We start from the raw sequence: 15,628 nt of genomic DNA, 5'->3' as shown, positions 1-15,628 counted from the left end.
ATGGTAAGAACAAAGAAAACTATTAGGTGATCGGCTTGAATACATTTGAACGCTTTTATAAGAAGAGCACATTTATTAAATAACAAAAAGTCAATCAGTTTATAAGCAGATTTTTTCTTCATGAGTCATCTGAGCTTGCTAAATGGTTGAAAACATTTAAGTGAATAAGTTATTCGAATAAATCGCTGCTGCTTCGGTCAACAATGGCAACAAACCGTCGTTAGCTTGGATTTCTCGGTATCTTGGACGGACCGGTCTGACGCCGCTTCTGTGTAATCCAGAAGATAAATCCTTCCTAGAAGAGTCCTGCCTTTTTCTTCAGCTCGATCTGACGCCATTGGGGCATACCCAGAAACTCAGACCGACTGACACCGAGCAGGTTCTCAAAGTCCTCGTCAGACAGGTAATCCTGCAGCCAGGAGAAAAGTTAGGACACAGTTAGGCTGCCCCCTACTGGTCACAATGTGTTATTACAATAGTCAAGGTTTATTTAGAACATTTACAACAACCTCAGCTGAATAAAGTATGTCGCAATAATTACATCACAGGTAGATGTGATAAAATTAGAAATAACATTTGATAGAAACGGGATGAATAGGATTAACAACAAAGAAAAACAACCAACCATCCTCACCTGGTTAAAAAAAGACATGTCTTTCTATTATTATCAGATATTATTTTTCAGGGTTTTTACACAAGCTTCCTTTGTTGTTAAAATATGTAACAATTTTTGATTTTCTATGTATCTCATCTGATATTTTCTTTTCTTAACGCTTAACGATAACTTTTACAAAACATATAAATTAGTGAAATATTTAAATTACAACCACTTCTGGGTTGGTGTTTTTTGAGTGAGGTGTGTAGGGTAAGGCAGGTAAAAAATAAAAAATAAAAAAAAATCTCCAAAGCTTGTTATTATAGCACTGACAACATGAAATGTTGCTACTTTAGCAGGAACACCAATAAATGTAGCTGTCATTGTATCTCTTACAGCAGAAATTTGATGAATTCTGTTTCTCTTTAAAAACACAAATGTGCATCTGCAGTAGCTCTATTACGTCTCCTGTAGTGTTATTCTACAGATGACTCATAGCTGCAGTCTTTGTTCCTAGCACAGCAGATCCATGCTGACACTCCCATGCACACAGTGCACAAACATGCTGTGCAAAAATTACAAACACATGTACGTAACCTGTACCTGACTTTTGTGATTTTAAACAACATTTTAACTTCATGTGTTCTATCAACACCCCAGTGTGTTCTTGAGATAATATCTGACTTTCTCACCAATTCATTCATAGTCAAACCTTTACCCAAGTGTAAATTTTAACAATAAATATCATGTTTTGTTATTTTTCTCCAAACCCACCTCTCGCTGGCTGGGGTCCACTCCCTCTGGAAGCTCACTGGCGGGTACATTAATGAGCAGCTTAGAGTCCACAGACATCCCACTACTTCCAGCTGGGGAGTAGGTGCCTCTGAACGGGCTGGTGGGAGTGGTGGCCTTTGGCGACATCATCCCTCCGTGGGTCCTGTACATTGGGAATGTGCTTGCAGGCCCTCCAGGAGCACTGTAGCCTCCAAAGTCTGTTGCGTCAACGCCTTTATTTAAGCTGCCGGCATTCAGCTCCTTCGAATGAAAACAAAATGAATAAAGATTATACTCGTCGAATAGAGGCATCAAAATCAGATGCTGGATCAGTAATATTAGCACAGGAAGTCAATCGGGATCAAGATTGCGATCAGTCACTACAGTCATCTCAGAGATAGATGCTGCATCATTCAGCTATTTTTTAACATCCTCATAGGAGTTTCCCCCCTGTTGAGAAGATCGGCTTTGATTAAGGAATTAGTCGGCATGCAGAACCCTCCTCATCGCTAAATAAGGCTTCGAGTCATCCATGTAGGAGCAGGTGTGCTTGTCTGCTTTCTGAAATGATTATCTCCCACAAGAATATTTATCCCACTCATCTGAAATCTGGGGATTTTTTTTGCGATCATGCTTGATAATGCCATAGAAATAGTGGATTATTCAATCATGCTTTATTTGCTTATCATTAGTACTTCTATTTAAAAAGGTGCAAAAGCTTGCATACACTCACTGTGGGCATGAATGTAATTAATTTGGGGATTTTAATGATGCATTTGTACACATTTGAACTTATTGTGGATACTTTCCTGCAGGCTGTCATTTATACTGCACACCCCCATTATTACTTAGATGAATGTTCCCATTAGAAGAAGAACTCCCTTCTTTTTATAGTGTTTAAGAAGATCCTGGTGTAAATATTCTTCAACTCTTCTTGTTAGAAACGGTAGAGCTCAGTTTAATAGATTATTTCCCTCACACATAGCCTTCAGCCTTGACTACAAGTCTCCAATAGGAATTAAGGCCATTCTTTATTCAGTCTAAAACTCCTTTTGTTCTTTGTTTGAGATCATTCTCCTAAACTCGTCTTAGATTTGAAAGCTTAATCTTAACTGCTCCAGACGTACTTCTTCTCATGAAGCTTTAAATCTGTCTTGCGAGGCCATACATTTTCCCTACTGGAGGCATCTGGCTCATCCATGTGAACAATTTTAATTAGACTTGAAGATGTTACATTTGACAGGGGCCATTGTCTGGTTCATGGTGATGTCTTATATTGGCTTTGAATTTCCTCCTTGCTGAAATGAGCGATACGGATAAATTTGCCTTGCCTTGGGCTCACGGGACAGTGACACTGGTGTTCAAGCATCTTTCACTGTTGTTCCTGAACATTATACCTAGTTTTCCTACTACCTAAGGGTGACATTCTAAAAGCACAATGATCTCCAAATAACGCATGAAAAGTGGTTTTTGAAGGATTTAATTAATCTTCCTCAATGGTCCTTCAAAAGCCCAACTTCAACATTATTGAAAATAGGTGAACTATGTTTGAAAACTGGGTCCATGCCATGTTTATGCCAAGCAGACTGGTCAAAAATTTAGTCAGAAATGCCAGATGCTTGTCAAAGTTGACAAAAATGTTGTAATCAATATTCAGCTTTCTAATGGACAGTTAATAATACAGTGGAGGGAGGGAGTGTTTGCACATGTTTGAGCTTGTACGGTTTTACTTTAGTGATTGGAAAAAATAGATAAATTCAAACGCATATGTTCATATTTATTAAAAAGATCCTTTCAAATGCATCATTAAAAGCCCACAATGGGTCTGAAATTCATTCAGACAAAAAAGTCTGCGGCACATTTCCGACCGCCGTTGGAGCTGAGTGACCTCCAGGTAAACCTACACTCCACTTGAAAGGATCCCACGCGTTAAACCAGCCAGTGAAGGTGAGCGGCTCATTCCCCTGCTTCACAAAGATGATGGGCGCGTCAGGGTCGCGGCCTGCTGGATGCATCTTCAGGTACTCGCGTGCGCTGTTCCAAGACTCTTTGGTCTCAGTCTCATTGGCAAACTTTCCAACCCACAAGAAAATCTGAAGAGACGCAAACAAAGAGGACGTGAGACGGAGAGGCTAAGCGCAGAACTTCACAGTGCACGTTCGATGGCGTGCGTCAGCATGAACTACGCCCTCTGACCTCCTCCCAGGTGTCCAGGAGCATCACGTCCTCCTCGTCCAGATCACTCTGGTCAAAGTCGTAGACCTCGGTTATCCTGAACCGACCCGTCTGGTTCGAGCACTCAAACAGACGGGGGGAGTGAAGTGGATCCTCTCGCTCCAGTCTATACGTAGCAAGAGTTGATTAAATGACATTTTTACCAAACGTAATACATAACTTATTGTTTTGAGAGGAGAAAAAAACGCAAGGCGTCTCAAATCCTGTAATTAAATGCTTTGTCTTAGTTGACCTCTTGTCGCTGGCGTAGGGGGCCTTTCCCCCGAGAGCAATCCAGAACTCAGCTGGCTCCTGGCCCTCCATCACCACCTCCTTATACTGCCTAAACAGGCGGTCAGACATTTCCGTGGCCATCATCCTCTCATCTCCGCTGCAGCCCTACCGACGTGCGCAATTTACACAAATATGAGAGCACACGTCGAGCAAAATGCGGGGTCCTTACTTTAAACAACATGTCATAATTGTAAAGCTTGCTTTGCAGCTTCAGAATGGGATCCGTACCTTTCCATACCACAGGTAGCATTTCTGAGGGGTCCTCAGCAAGAACACGTCGTTGCTGTTTAGACACGAGGCCCTTGCTGGAACTTCAATGGCCTTTGTGTTCAGCTCAGAGGTTCCTCTAACCTGGAAGAGGCTGGCAGTGGTGTTAGGGCTGACTGCTCCAGCCCGACCTGTTCCTCCCTGCAAAAACACACGTTACTATTATTGCACTTGTACACCAATGTTTTTTTCTATTATTGTTATTTGAAATCCACAGTTTGGAATAATGCATAATAACATAACCCAGCTTCAAACCTCTCCACAACTTTCTGCTTGACTTGTCAATGTTACTGGTCTTAATTTGGTATAAAGCAGTGTACAAATCGCACCTCAAAGATGATGAGTTTTCCTTTGAAGATAGCCAGGAAGTGGCGAGGCTCCTTTCCCATCACCACTCGGACCTGGACAGGGGCTCCGTTGTACATGTTGTCAACGGTGACCGCCTGGTAGGCGCAGGCTGTGATCTCGTCTCTGGTGGCATGGCGACCCTGATGCAAAAGATTTAAGGAAATAAATCAGCACAAAGAGCGGGTTTGTAGGTTTGTTTGTACGATAGGAATAAAGACTTCATATTGTTTTCTGATGAAACTGACCTGCCACATGTAGAGTATGTACTGCTCTCTGTTCGACACGCGGTATGTGTACAGCACCAAGTAGCAGTCGCCTCCATAAAACTGCCCGTGCATATTTGACTGGACCTCAGCCAGTTCCAAATTCTCAATGCGCCACACCTGAAAGGGAGAAAATAACTCTTTAGATTTTAGTTCTTCCTTATGGCAGTCATTGTAGGACTTGTAATGGTTTTATATTTTTACACCAAAGTGTGTACTTTGTACCTTCACTTCTCCTGAGCCATCATCAACCAAGTGGTGCTTTGCTGCCATGTCAGGGTGAGCGTGGAGCTCCATCACGTCAAACTTTACCTGCTCAACCTTGGCTGTACGATAACCCAAATGATGTGTTAATAAATGAACTCAACTAGGAAAATTATTATCTGGAATAAAATGAAAAATGAATCAAGATTGTACACACAAGCAGGTGTCCTGAAAGTGCTGATTGATTTAAGGATGTCATGAACTCACTGATGTTATGTCAAGCTACAAAACTATTTTGGCCTGTCTTTCAGAGAATTAAAATAGCTAACGTCCTTTAAGTAATATTTCAGTGATATCTATGTATCAGAGTATGTTCCTATGATTTGTGGGGACCCACTATGTCCTCTTCTCGTCTTTTATTTCTCTGCTCTCATCACCTCTTTTATCTTTTATTTTTCCATTTTCTATTTTACAAATTGCGTCAGGAAAACATTTGCTTTTTATAGGTTTTTTTTTTAACTAAGTGAAAAAATAAATCTCTCTGGCTTCCATTCTTAATGTAAGAGCATTCGTTATGAATGGTTGTTGGTGATATTACCTATCTTTCCAACAGTGTGGGTGTTGCCCAGTCCGGTAATTTGCCCTTTTTCCCTCCAGTTTTTGAACAAGTGCTTAAACATGGCTGACTCTCCTCCCTCACTCATCACCTCCACACTGGTGCTGGACTGATAGTTTTTGGTTTTAATGTAGTCCTGGTGAGAAAGACAATGCAGACGTCTCAATTACAGCGATGGATGGAAAAGACAAATAAAAATGAAGACAGAGACACAATTCAGATTTAGCCTTGAATCATCTTTAGTTTCATACCAGCGCTCTCTTCATAGCTTCTCGACGTTCATCCTTTGAGGCCTTTTTGCCCTTCCAGACCATCACATTAGAGCCGCAGTTGTCCAAAATATAACAGTCCTGACACCAGTGACAAACAAATAATGACATGTAAAATGTCCTATTTTTCCAACAAACTTTTTCAGAAGAAAAATTCAGGAGGGTTAAATGTAGTTACAGCGGAGCGGAGCAGATCTTGTGTCAGAGGCTGTACAGCCACTTCTTGGATCACTACGTTCCCAGTGCTGTCATACACACTGTTGACAGAAGACAGGAGAAGAGCATGGAAATATGAAATACAATTCTCCGAAATAACATCACAGTCATGATGCATCAGTGGAGCAAAAATATCAAACATTTGTGATCTTACTGGTAGAGTCGGACGCTGTTGTTCTGCTCCTGGTCATGTTTGTCATCAGAAACGGCCTTCTTCAGCTGGCTGGGTCTTTTGCCGAGCACGTCGGCCATCATTTGTACCAGCTCTGGTGTGTCCTTCTCACGTGCTCCCTCCACGACAACGACGTCGGCCCGACCTCCACGCTCCCTGTCCCGGATGTCCTGAGCCAGCAGCACCGCCTGCAAACGCAGTGGAATAGAATAGAATAGAATAGAATAGAATAGAATAGAATAGAATAGAATAGAATAGAATAGCTGCTTTAAGTGCACTTCTGCTCATACCTTGAGCTTTTCCCTCCTGTTGCATTCAGGGCCGTCCCACTGTATGATGGTTTTCCCAAGGTCCAGAATAAACACATCTCCATTGTTAAAGCTGTTCCAGGACACCTCAACCTGCAAACCAAAACGGAGTTTTGAATGAATTTAAATGGAAATACGCAACATCTGTGTGACTGCAGTTGTACAATACCACACAATCGCAGCTTTGCTCAGTTTATTAACGCCTCCAGTGACAGCTACAACAACAAATCTACTATAATTTGTCAAACAGGAGCATCAACATGGCTTTGGTGTGACTGTGCGAAGCAGCAGTGGGAGGTACAACATATACTGTAGTAATGCCTTTCATATACACAATTATTCTTCTTTACAAACCTCTGCGGCTGACACGTGCTTCCTCCCTTTGACGTGCAGCAGCCGTACGATGTTGTAGACGTTTGTGTCGACATGGTTAAAGCCTGACGCCAGGCCACCCTTCTTGTAGCTGCGGAGAGATTAGTGACCAAAGTTCAATTGTAATAAAACAAACCTGAAGCTGTGTTTGTTGAAAAGACACAAAGTTTTTTTTGACTGATTTGTTTTGTTTTTTGTTCTTCTTTACTACCATAAAAGAAAAAAATCTGAGAGAATGAACTGAATTTTTCTGAGCTAATTCTCAAAACAGAAAAACATAAACATTTCAGACAAAGTGATTAGCAGTATAAATCGTGTTTTAGGGAGATCGTAACACAGTGAAGTGCGTGTGACCTTTTGGGTTTATTATAGTCCGCCCTGAACACCCAGGCAAGTGGACTTTATAACTTACATCAGGCCGGTTTTAAAGTAGCTCCTGAACTTGGGTGACTCGAAGCCCTGAACCTCCCTGTACTGCACTGGACTCCCACCCAGATACTCGTCCAGCTGGGTGACGTAGAGGGCTGCAGATCCCTGCTCATCCTGGGAGGAGGACTTTCCTATCCAATAGTGGATGTCGATCGACTCTCCCACACCTTTATTCTTGCTTATCTGGTTTGTAGGTGGGAATTGATAAAGGCGCACGGGTGAATGATTTACATTTGTACACGTAACCTTATCGGTGCCGAGTCTCATTAAATTAAATCAACCGGTGCCGTACTCACATTCAGAATAATGTAACAGTCGCCCTCAAAGAAGTTACCGAAGGTCTTGGTTGGAACCGGAGCCATCCGCATTTTCTGTGTAAAGAAAACAACAACAACGCTCTGACCCAAGGAAGCAACACTTGGTCTTGCAATATTTTGTGAAATGCACCAGAAAATGCTTTTTAGAGTTGCCTTACATTGATGGTCCATATCTGCAGGCCTGGCTTCCGGTTGATGTTGGCAAACATATCTCTGTCCTTGCTGTTCATCTTTGCAGTGAACTAAAACAGCAGAAGAGAAAAAAAGTTACTTTCCAAAGTATTTTTTTACTTATGAAAGAGACTTTGAGGAAGTTACTGACAATAATGACAAGGAATCTCACAGGAGGTTATTTTTGAATAAACAATGAGTATCAGAATAACTGTATTGTTGTAAACTTAATTTAAATTAAACTACGACAATCGCTCGAGTACACCAATAAATGTCTTCATTTGGAAAGAATTGTAAGGTTACAACTTTTGTGCTTCTTTGTAAACTTTAATGTGAGATAAATATGATATAACACAGTATTAAAAGTTGAAAATATATATCAACTTGAAACTTGATATAGAAACCCCTCAAATAGAACCTGTCTGACAACATGAAGTAGGCTGAAAGATCTAAATAAATTTAAGTCAAAACTACCCACATCTGTCATTCTGAAATGGGTTAAAAAGTAATTTCCAGGACTTTTGGGTTCTAGTGAACCACAGCGAGAGTCGCTATGAACAGAAACTCTCCAGGAGATCGCAAAATAACCCAAAACCACCTCCATGTTGCTGCAGACCTAGTTTGCTTCAGCAAAAGGTCAGTGCTCACGACTCAACAAATGAATCACAACCAGAAGTGACCTGAAAGCAATGCTCTGTTTCTCCTTGGTGCAAATACTGAGGTTGGTGTGTCTCTCCACAGTTTTCAATGTTGGGTTGAAGAGCTGTCTTTTTCCCTGCGTGCCATCAAACATGCAAATGGTGGGCGTCCAAGGTAATGCTGAGCCACGAGTCAATGCTGAAGTGCGAAGTGTTCAGGGGAGAAACCAACAATGACACCCCAGTTAAACTCCATCAAATTCTGATAAAGATTCAAAATGGATCTACGGTGCATGTCATCGGCTTCTCCGTCTCAACCCATAAAATGTCAGTGAACACAATCACTTCAAATGTCATATCATACCTTATATCCATTAATGATATCCACACAAGACCCTTGTAAAATCATATTGCTATAAACTTCTCAAATAGTTGATGTTAGCCAGTTGGATCACCTTCTGACTGTAGAATGACCCAAACCCTTCTGAAACATCAAGATTTATGTTGACATGAATGCGCCGCACAGCTCTGCCAGCTGCACATTCAGGATACAAATTTCTCATCAGATCACATCCCAAAAATTCTCTGTTGGATTGAAACTTAATGACTGTGGAAATCATTGAAGTACAGCAATCTTATTCTGACGTTTAGGAAACCAGCTATGGCTGATGCAAAAGTTGAAATGTTACATTTTGCTGCTGGGTAGACATGGTCAGTAACAGCAGCACATAATTAGGGTGTGGCATTTGAATGATGAGCAAAAGGGGAAAAGGTTGTGCCACAGAGAGATATATCTCTCCAGATCATTACACATAAACCAGATTATATTGATATATGGCAGGATAGATCCACGTTTTCTTGATTGCTACACTAAATTCTGATGTGAATGTTGCAACTGAAGTCAAGCCAAATTTTTGCAATTTATCACAGTTGAGTTTTGTTGGACTTTGTTGAAATTGAAGCGTCCATTTCCTGCTTTTGGCTAAAAGGAGCGGTACCCATTGTGGTTCTCTCCTGCTGTAGTCCATCTGCTTCAATATTCTCTGTACTTTCAAAGATTTTATTCTGATTACCTTGGTTGTAACGAGTGATTATCAGAGCTGCTGACACCTTTCTGTCATATTGAACCAGTCTGCCGTTTTGTTTAACTTTTTTTTCCCAGACCATTCTTTGTAAACCTAAGAAATGGTTGCATGTGGTCGGCAGCAAGCATGCCACCTTCAAATTACAGTAAATATCTTTTCTTCATCATTCTGAATGACAGGTCATATGACATCTGTCATATGGCAAACATCAGTAAGATGAAATAAATGTTTGTCTAGCTTCTCTGTAAAAAAAAAAAAAAAAAAATTAAATGGGTGCAATATGATAAAAGCTATGAAACATTCACATATTGAAACAAACAATGGGGAAAAACTCAGTGAGTCATAACTCATTTTAAATACTCACAGGGCAAAACTTCTATCACACTTTTTCAAGATTTATATTCTTCATCATTTCAGTGGAGAAAGATGTTTTTAAAATATTTAGAAGATATTTTTGAAAGATTACGTAACTGACAGGCAGCTGTGGCTACACTAATGAGCGTCAGTCTGGAGTCAAAGCAGCGTACAAGTCCTGCAATCAGCTGTGCTTTAACAGCCGCTTTGCTGAGATATCAGAAACAACAGCGACGATAAGCAAACACTGAACACAGGCGTACAGCTGTCACCCTGCATGACTCAGTGGGGTGTCGTGCTACTCTCAATGGATGATGAGTTAAGAGCAGAATCGGTTTTTTGTCTGATTGTCATGTGTCTAAAAGGGCTTTGGGATCATTTAGTCCTCAGATACAGTGGCTTTGAAACAGCTTTAATACCCCATTTCAGGTTTTGTCACGTGACAGCAAACTTCAGTACATTTTACTTAAATCTTATGCAAGGAACCAACTGAAGGTTCTCTGTAAATGTGAAGTAGAAGGAAAAGAAGATTTCCTTATTTCTTTTTACAAATAAAAATCTGAAAATGTTAGAGAAATTGTTTGACAAAAAGGATCAGCAAAGACAGAAATCACAAGAGAGTTGGAGTCTTTAAATCTGCTTACTAGCAGCAAAGAGAAGTGCAATGAGGACACAAGTCGTTAACTATGGACACTTCTACTAAAACTGTTCAAACCATTTTGATTATATACACTGTCTATCGGTGCAGCCGTAGATATCTTGTAGATTTGTAAAACCACCGGCAGGAAATCAGCTAATTTCTGCAAGTGGGCAAGAATAATCTTCAAATGTCAATTCTTTTCTACAAATAGGTCATTGTCTAAAATATACAATATGACAAGTGGCAACAAATTAATAAAAGGTAAAACAAACATTAGTAAATATAATTTAAAAGTAAAGTGTAAAATGACGATAATAAAACAAACCTTTTTATTAATTCTAATACAGCCAGCTGCTTTCAGAAGTCACCTCATTAATAATAGAGTACAGCTGTGTATAATTTAATCTCAGAATAAATACAGCTGTTCTGTTAAGAGAGCATTGATGATTAAACAGCATCATAAAATCCAAAGAACACATCAGACAGCACAGGGTGAAAACATCAATCAGAGAATCAGAGGTTACTCTGGATGAGCTGCAGAGATGCTCCGCTAAAAACAGAGAATTTGGTGTCTGCACAACTCAAAAGACTTTCAGCTGTGCAAGGTTTTTAACCAGTAGTAGTATTTAAAGCTTCTACATTAATGCTTGTTGTAACACAGAGAATCTGAAAAACTTTAATGGATAGGAGACATTTTGAAAGACACTGTGTGCACACATCATCTTGAATTATACCTCTGATTGTGTCTCCAATGTTTTGCACACCTGATTGCTAAAGTGAGATAGATCAGGGCAGCTGTACTCCACCAGAATCTTAATCAAACATACCATTAATATTAACAGGGTTCTGCTATTGGCTGACCTGATAGTGAGGCGATTGTGCTCGGGTTTGGCTCAGGCTGGAGAAATGCTTGGGAATGTAGCATTCCCAAGCATTTTCCAAGCAATGGAAAATGCATTTTCCAAGCAATACATTGCAGAGACAGAGTCTACATCTTTTTAACGTAAACTCTGTTGGAAGTGACTTGCTGTTACGCGAGACTCCGTCTCTGTGGTGATGTGCCCTTTCACACTGAGTTCAACTGGTGTGCTGCTGATCCCTCAGGGTTGGGTTTTCAGCAAACACGTGAACATTTATCTGTAGTTTATGACATCAGACTGGCTCCTTCCCCCCCAAAAATGGAAATGATAGTACAAAGTATGAAGGCATAGTTCAAAAAGTACCTGATATCGTACAAAAATACAACCATGATGTTAACCATAAACCACAGATTTATTGTCTTCATATCAACTTGCAGCATGAGTCTGCAGCCTTTATTACTCTTAAGGAGTTTATTTGAAGGATACGGGCCTCTAATAGAATGTGCTGTGATGGTGTGCAGGGGTGAATGAAAAAAAAGCCGAATCATGCCAAGTGAATGAGGTCTGGAACTACTCCTAATGTCCTTAAACTTTTCTTTTTGCATTCCTTCAACGTCATCCAGGCTTCCTGTTTAGGTTTTCTCTGGCTGTTTATTAACTCAAATAAAGTTCCAGTCAATCCGTAGACAGTTTTCAGAGAAAATAGGTCTTTTGCTCTGTAAAGTGGTTACATTTCCACTGTTGCCACATGCTTGCTCCAAAGAATGGGCTGCTGCAAAGTCAATGACTGAATGCAATTAGCCAGGCTTTCTTTAAGTATGGGAACAGAAACGGAAATTGACTGCATTGTGTTAGAGCTAGGATTCAATGTGACTGTAAATAACTGCATTAGTCGTTTGGTATTTGATTAGATGAATTTAAATATGTATATATAAACTGGATATGAGTTGGACATGTTTGTCTTGTAAACTGCCTTGACAAGGCATTAGTTGTCTGTTGCCAGCATTTGAATAAACATGAATTAAATTAGCAAGCAGCAATAGCTTTCATTGAATGCAAATTGCACAAGTAAAACTAAAATGTGTTGGTTGCACAATACACTAAATAATAGTAGAGGTATTACATAAAATAAGGTCATATGAAGCAGATCTAAAATTAAGAAATGGGACAAATGCAAGTCATAAATAAAGAACTGACACACTAGCAATAGGATTTACAGCTCATGTGAACATCTGTTAGTTTACATATAATTCTACATTTGACTGATGCCTGCAAGAAGAAGTAAACAATAATTCCTATTCTCTCTATTATTTGATTAGTTGGATTCTATTGACCTGTTGTGGAAGACTTTTGTTAAAGCTAATTCCTGTTGTGAAAATCCATTTTGCTCGAGCATCATGGAAGAAAAAGCAAATAACGGACTGAAAGAGAAGAGCAGCGCGGCATCAGGTAAGACTGGTTTCCAGTCAATTAGCAGCTGCTGTCTTTTCACTCAGCCTTGCACAATGAGCTCTGTCAATGCCACGCATTAAACGCATCCCCATTTTTATGTCTCCAAATCAAGCAAATCAAATGTATAATTTTAATGACAAGACTTTAAAATAATAATAAAACTATCTAGTTTCTGTGATTTTAAAGTGTATTTTTTTTGTCAAACTGAAGTAAATCATAAAAACAAACAAATACAAATATGTACAAACAGGTGGTAAACTTGAAACATAGGAATTGTTCTTACCTTGTGATCTGCTAGATGTGGCGATTACCTCAATGTCTCCTATTCAAAACAGATTTGTGAATTTGGTTATGTATTAATAATCTACCGCTGGGCTTTCCTTCCACCAGTGTGTGTGAAGCAGAGAGGGTTTGATGTATTTGTGTCCACACCCAGGTTTAACCACACCTGCAATTTCCTGTCATGATATTTACATTGTGACAACGTTAAATGCACCTACTCTCACCACCTCCTACACACAAGAGACGACAATAAAGAGGAGCAGGAGGAGGAGGACATTCTGGCCTGATGTTTGCCATTTTGTGGCTTGATGATGATAATTTATAGTTCGCTAGTGGACGAAAGTTCAGAAAACTGTTTTTCTACTGAGTTGGACTCAAACTCCTGCTTTTGCTTTAAGAATGTTTTATGAGTTGGGTTAATGTTTAACAGCAGCTCTCAGCTACACGGGGGAAATTACAGGGGCTATGAAGCTTATTATTGCACAAGTGTTACACCTCCAAGGCAGTGAAATCAGACTGTTATTCCTTGAGAGTCTCAAGGAGCTATTAAAAGGCATAATCAAAGAATTAAAGGTTCTTTGAGGCACTTGAGAAGTAATTTCAGATTTCTTGAAAAACGTATGGTCCTTGTAAAGCAATGGTGGATTTTGATATGGGCAATATGGTTTCCACGTAGGGTCCAATACTATCAGGGGGTTATCCAAAGCTTTGTCAGGCTGTCCAAAAATAAGTCTTCTATTTTGATTAGTAGGTCTAGTAAATGAATAGTCCACATCCTCTCTGCCTTACATGCATAGTGGTGATAGGCTTGAGGCTAAGAGAGAATTTTTGAACCGTGAAAAGATGCTGGTTGAATCTGGTTACAGAGTTTCATCATCAACAGAAAAACGAGTCTTGTGCTGACATGGACTGAGAGGAAGAAGTATGTTTTCTAAAAGTGAGAAAAGCAATCACACTTTGCAAACAAACTTAGGGACAAAGACTATGGACTTTTTGGAGACACGTCTTGTTATCCAATAAGATAAAATATAAGTGCTTGGACAACAACCGATGTTATATTAGAAGGAAAAGCTGGAGGCTTGTGAGCCTAAAAACAAAATGTCAACTATGAAGCATGGGGGTGATAACATTGTATTGTGGGGGAGTTTGAACTGGTGCACTAAACAGAACTGATGTCATGATGAAGAAAGAACATGACTGAAGCAACGTGAAGGGAATGTAAAGTTTGGGCCCAAGTGGACCATCCAAGTAGAAAAAGACCCTACACATAATGCCAAATTAGTCATAAAGTGGTTTTAAAGGGCAACAAAGTCAATGTGTTGGAGAGGCCATAAAAATAATTTATTGAGATCTCAAAGAAAATCTGGGCAGTGCTGAAAAGTTTGCAATGCGGCAGGAACGTTGGTTCTGTCAGGAGAAATGGATTAAAATTTTAGCAAGCAACTGCGATTGAAGAAAGTGTATGTATAGTTCTAAATTTTGAAGAAAGTAATATAAATATAATTGTTCTCTTTGTTCTGATAGACAGTAAACAGGAATTGTTTTTAGTAATCCAAACTGAGCTAGAACAGAAAAAGTTTAGTCCGATTTAATATCAGTGAGTGAGAAAAAGTTTAAAGGTTATATGCCTGTCTATACTGCTGTTATAAACATTAAAATTTCTACTTTGTCTACATTTGGTGCAGGTGGAGAAGCAAGCCCTGGATGCCAGTTGTGCAGAAACCACCAGTGTGTTCTAGTAGGGAAAATTCATGCAAATTGGTGTTTATGTTCATGTGCAAAGCATGAGGCTTATTCACACTCTGCATCCAAACGTATTTGCACAATCTTTGAGATAACAGAGTGAAACACTTTGCAAAGAGCAAATGTTAGTCCGTTGCCAAACGATAACTTTAAAGTATTGTTACAGAAGCTTAACGGTTCATCTTAAACTTCAAGAAATGTCTGCTGCTACGTGCAGTTTATTTAACCTTGCAAATGCAGGCCACTTCAACATGTGAAAAGCAAAAGCTCTTTAATTCCACTCATGGATCAGCTTTGCCTATTTTCAAAGTATGTGAACAATCAGTCAGGTTCAGCTATCGAAGATGAATCATAGATTAGACTTCCGTACGCTTTCTTGTAGATATATATCTACAGCATTTATTTTTTAATGAAATAGGATCATGTTGATAACACAGTCCCTTACAGGGAATCCAAAGAGTTCACTGTTACATAACTAATCTGTTGTTGTTATCAACTTGATCTCAATAAAGTTGCACTTACCCTCAGTGGTGGCACCTCATTTCTTCATTCACTCTTGAACTCCATTCAAAAGCTAACATCAGTTGCACTTGGTGAACTTTGGCCCTTTCATATCTGAAGGGAAAAGTTGAAGGTTAGAAGGAAACACCGACAACAGGAATGCTCCAGGCTTGAACAATAAGCCGTGTAATGCTTAATCCACCAGTGCAATTCAGCAACGTAAGCGGAAGGCAAAGGTCCACAT

General features: G+C 39.7%; 1 protein-coding gene across 3 annotated transcripts; it reads right to left on the bottom strand.

Annotated features, from left to right (window-relative positions):
- Positions 1–40: 40 nt before the first annotated feature.
- On the bottom strand, positions 41–15,576 carry vill (villin-like). 3 transcript variants are annotated; one of them, XM_008396206.2, is made up of 20 exons: positions 15,406–15,576; positions 13,142–13,180; positions 7,817–7,900; positions 7,638–7,712; positions 7,325–7,524; positions 6,895–7,003; positions 6,523–6,633; positions 6,215–6,420; positions 6,023–6,101; positions 5,827–5,925; positions 5,558–5,711; positions 4,981–5,081; positions 4,738–4,875; positions 4,474–4,632; positions 4,106–4,285; positions 3,837–3,982; positions 3,566–3,710; positions 3,274–3,462; positions 1,370–1,630; positions 41–409 (listed from the first exon to the last, which is right to left on the bottom strand). In XM_008396206.2, exons 3-20 carry the CDS (start codon positions 7,886–7,888, stop codon positions 296–298), a joined length of 2,538 nt encoding a protein of 845 aa, XP_008394428.1. In that variant the 5' UTR covers positions 7,889–7,900; positions 13,142–13,180; positions 15,406–15,576; the 3' UTR covers positions 41–295. The 3 variants fall into 3 exon arrangements, with proteins under 3 accessions (XP_008394428.1, XP_008394430.1, XP_008394427.1); XM_008396208.2 differs by lacking the exon at positions 13,142–13,180; XM_008396205.3 differs by lacking the exon at positions 15,406–15,576 and having other exon boundaries at positions 13,142–15,331.
- Between the last annotated feature and the right edge of the window lie 52 nt (positions 15,577–15,628).

Source organism: Poecilia reticulata, chromosome 20, assembly GCF_904066995.2.
Source record: "Poecilia reticulata chromosome 20, P_reticulata-male-v2, whole genome shotgun sequence".
Taxonomy (NCBI): Eukaryota; Metazoa; Chordata; class Actinopteri; order Cyprinodontiformes; family Poeciliidae; genus Poecilia; species Poecilia reticulata.
Note: the sequence above shows the minus strand (reverse complement) of the source record. Positions and strands in the feature narration are given on the sequence as shown.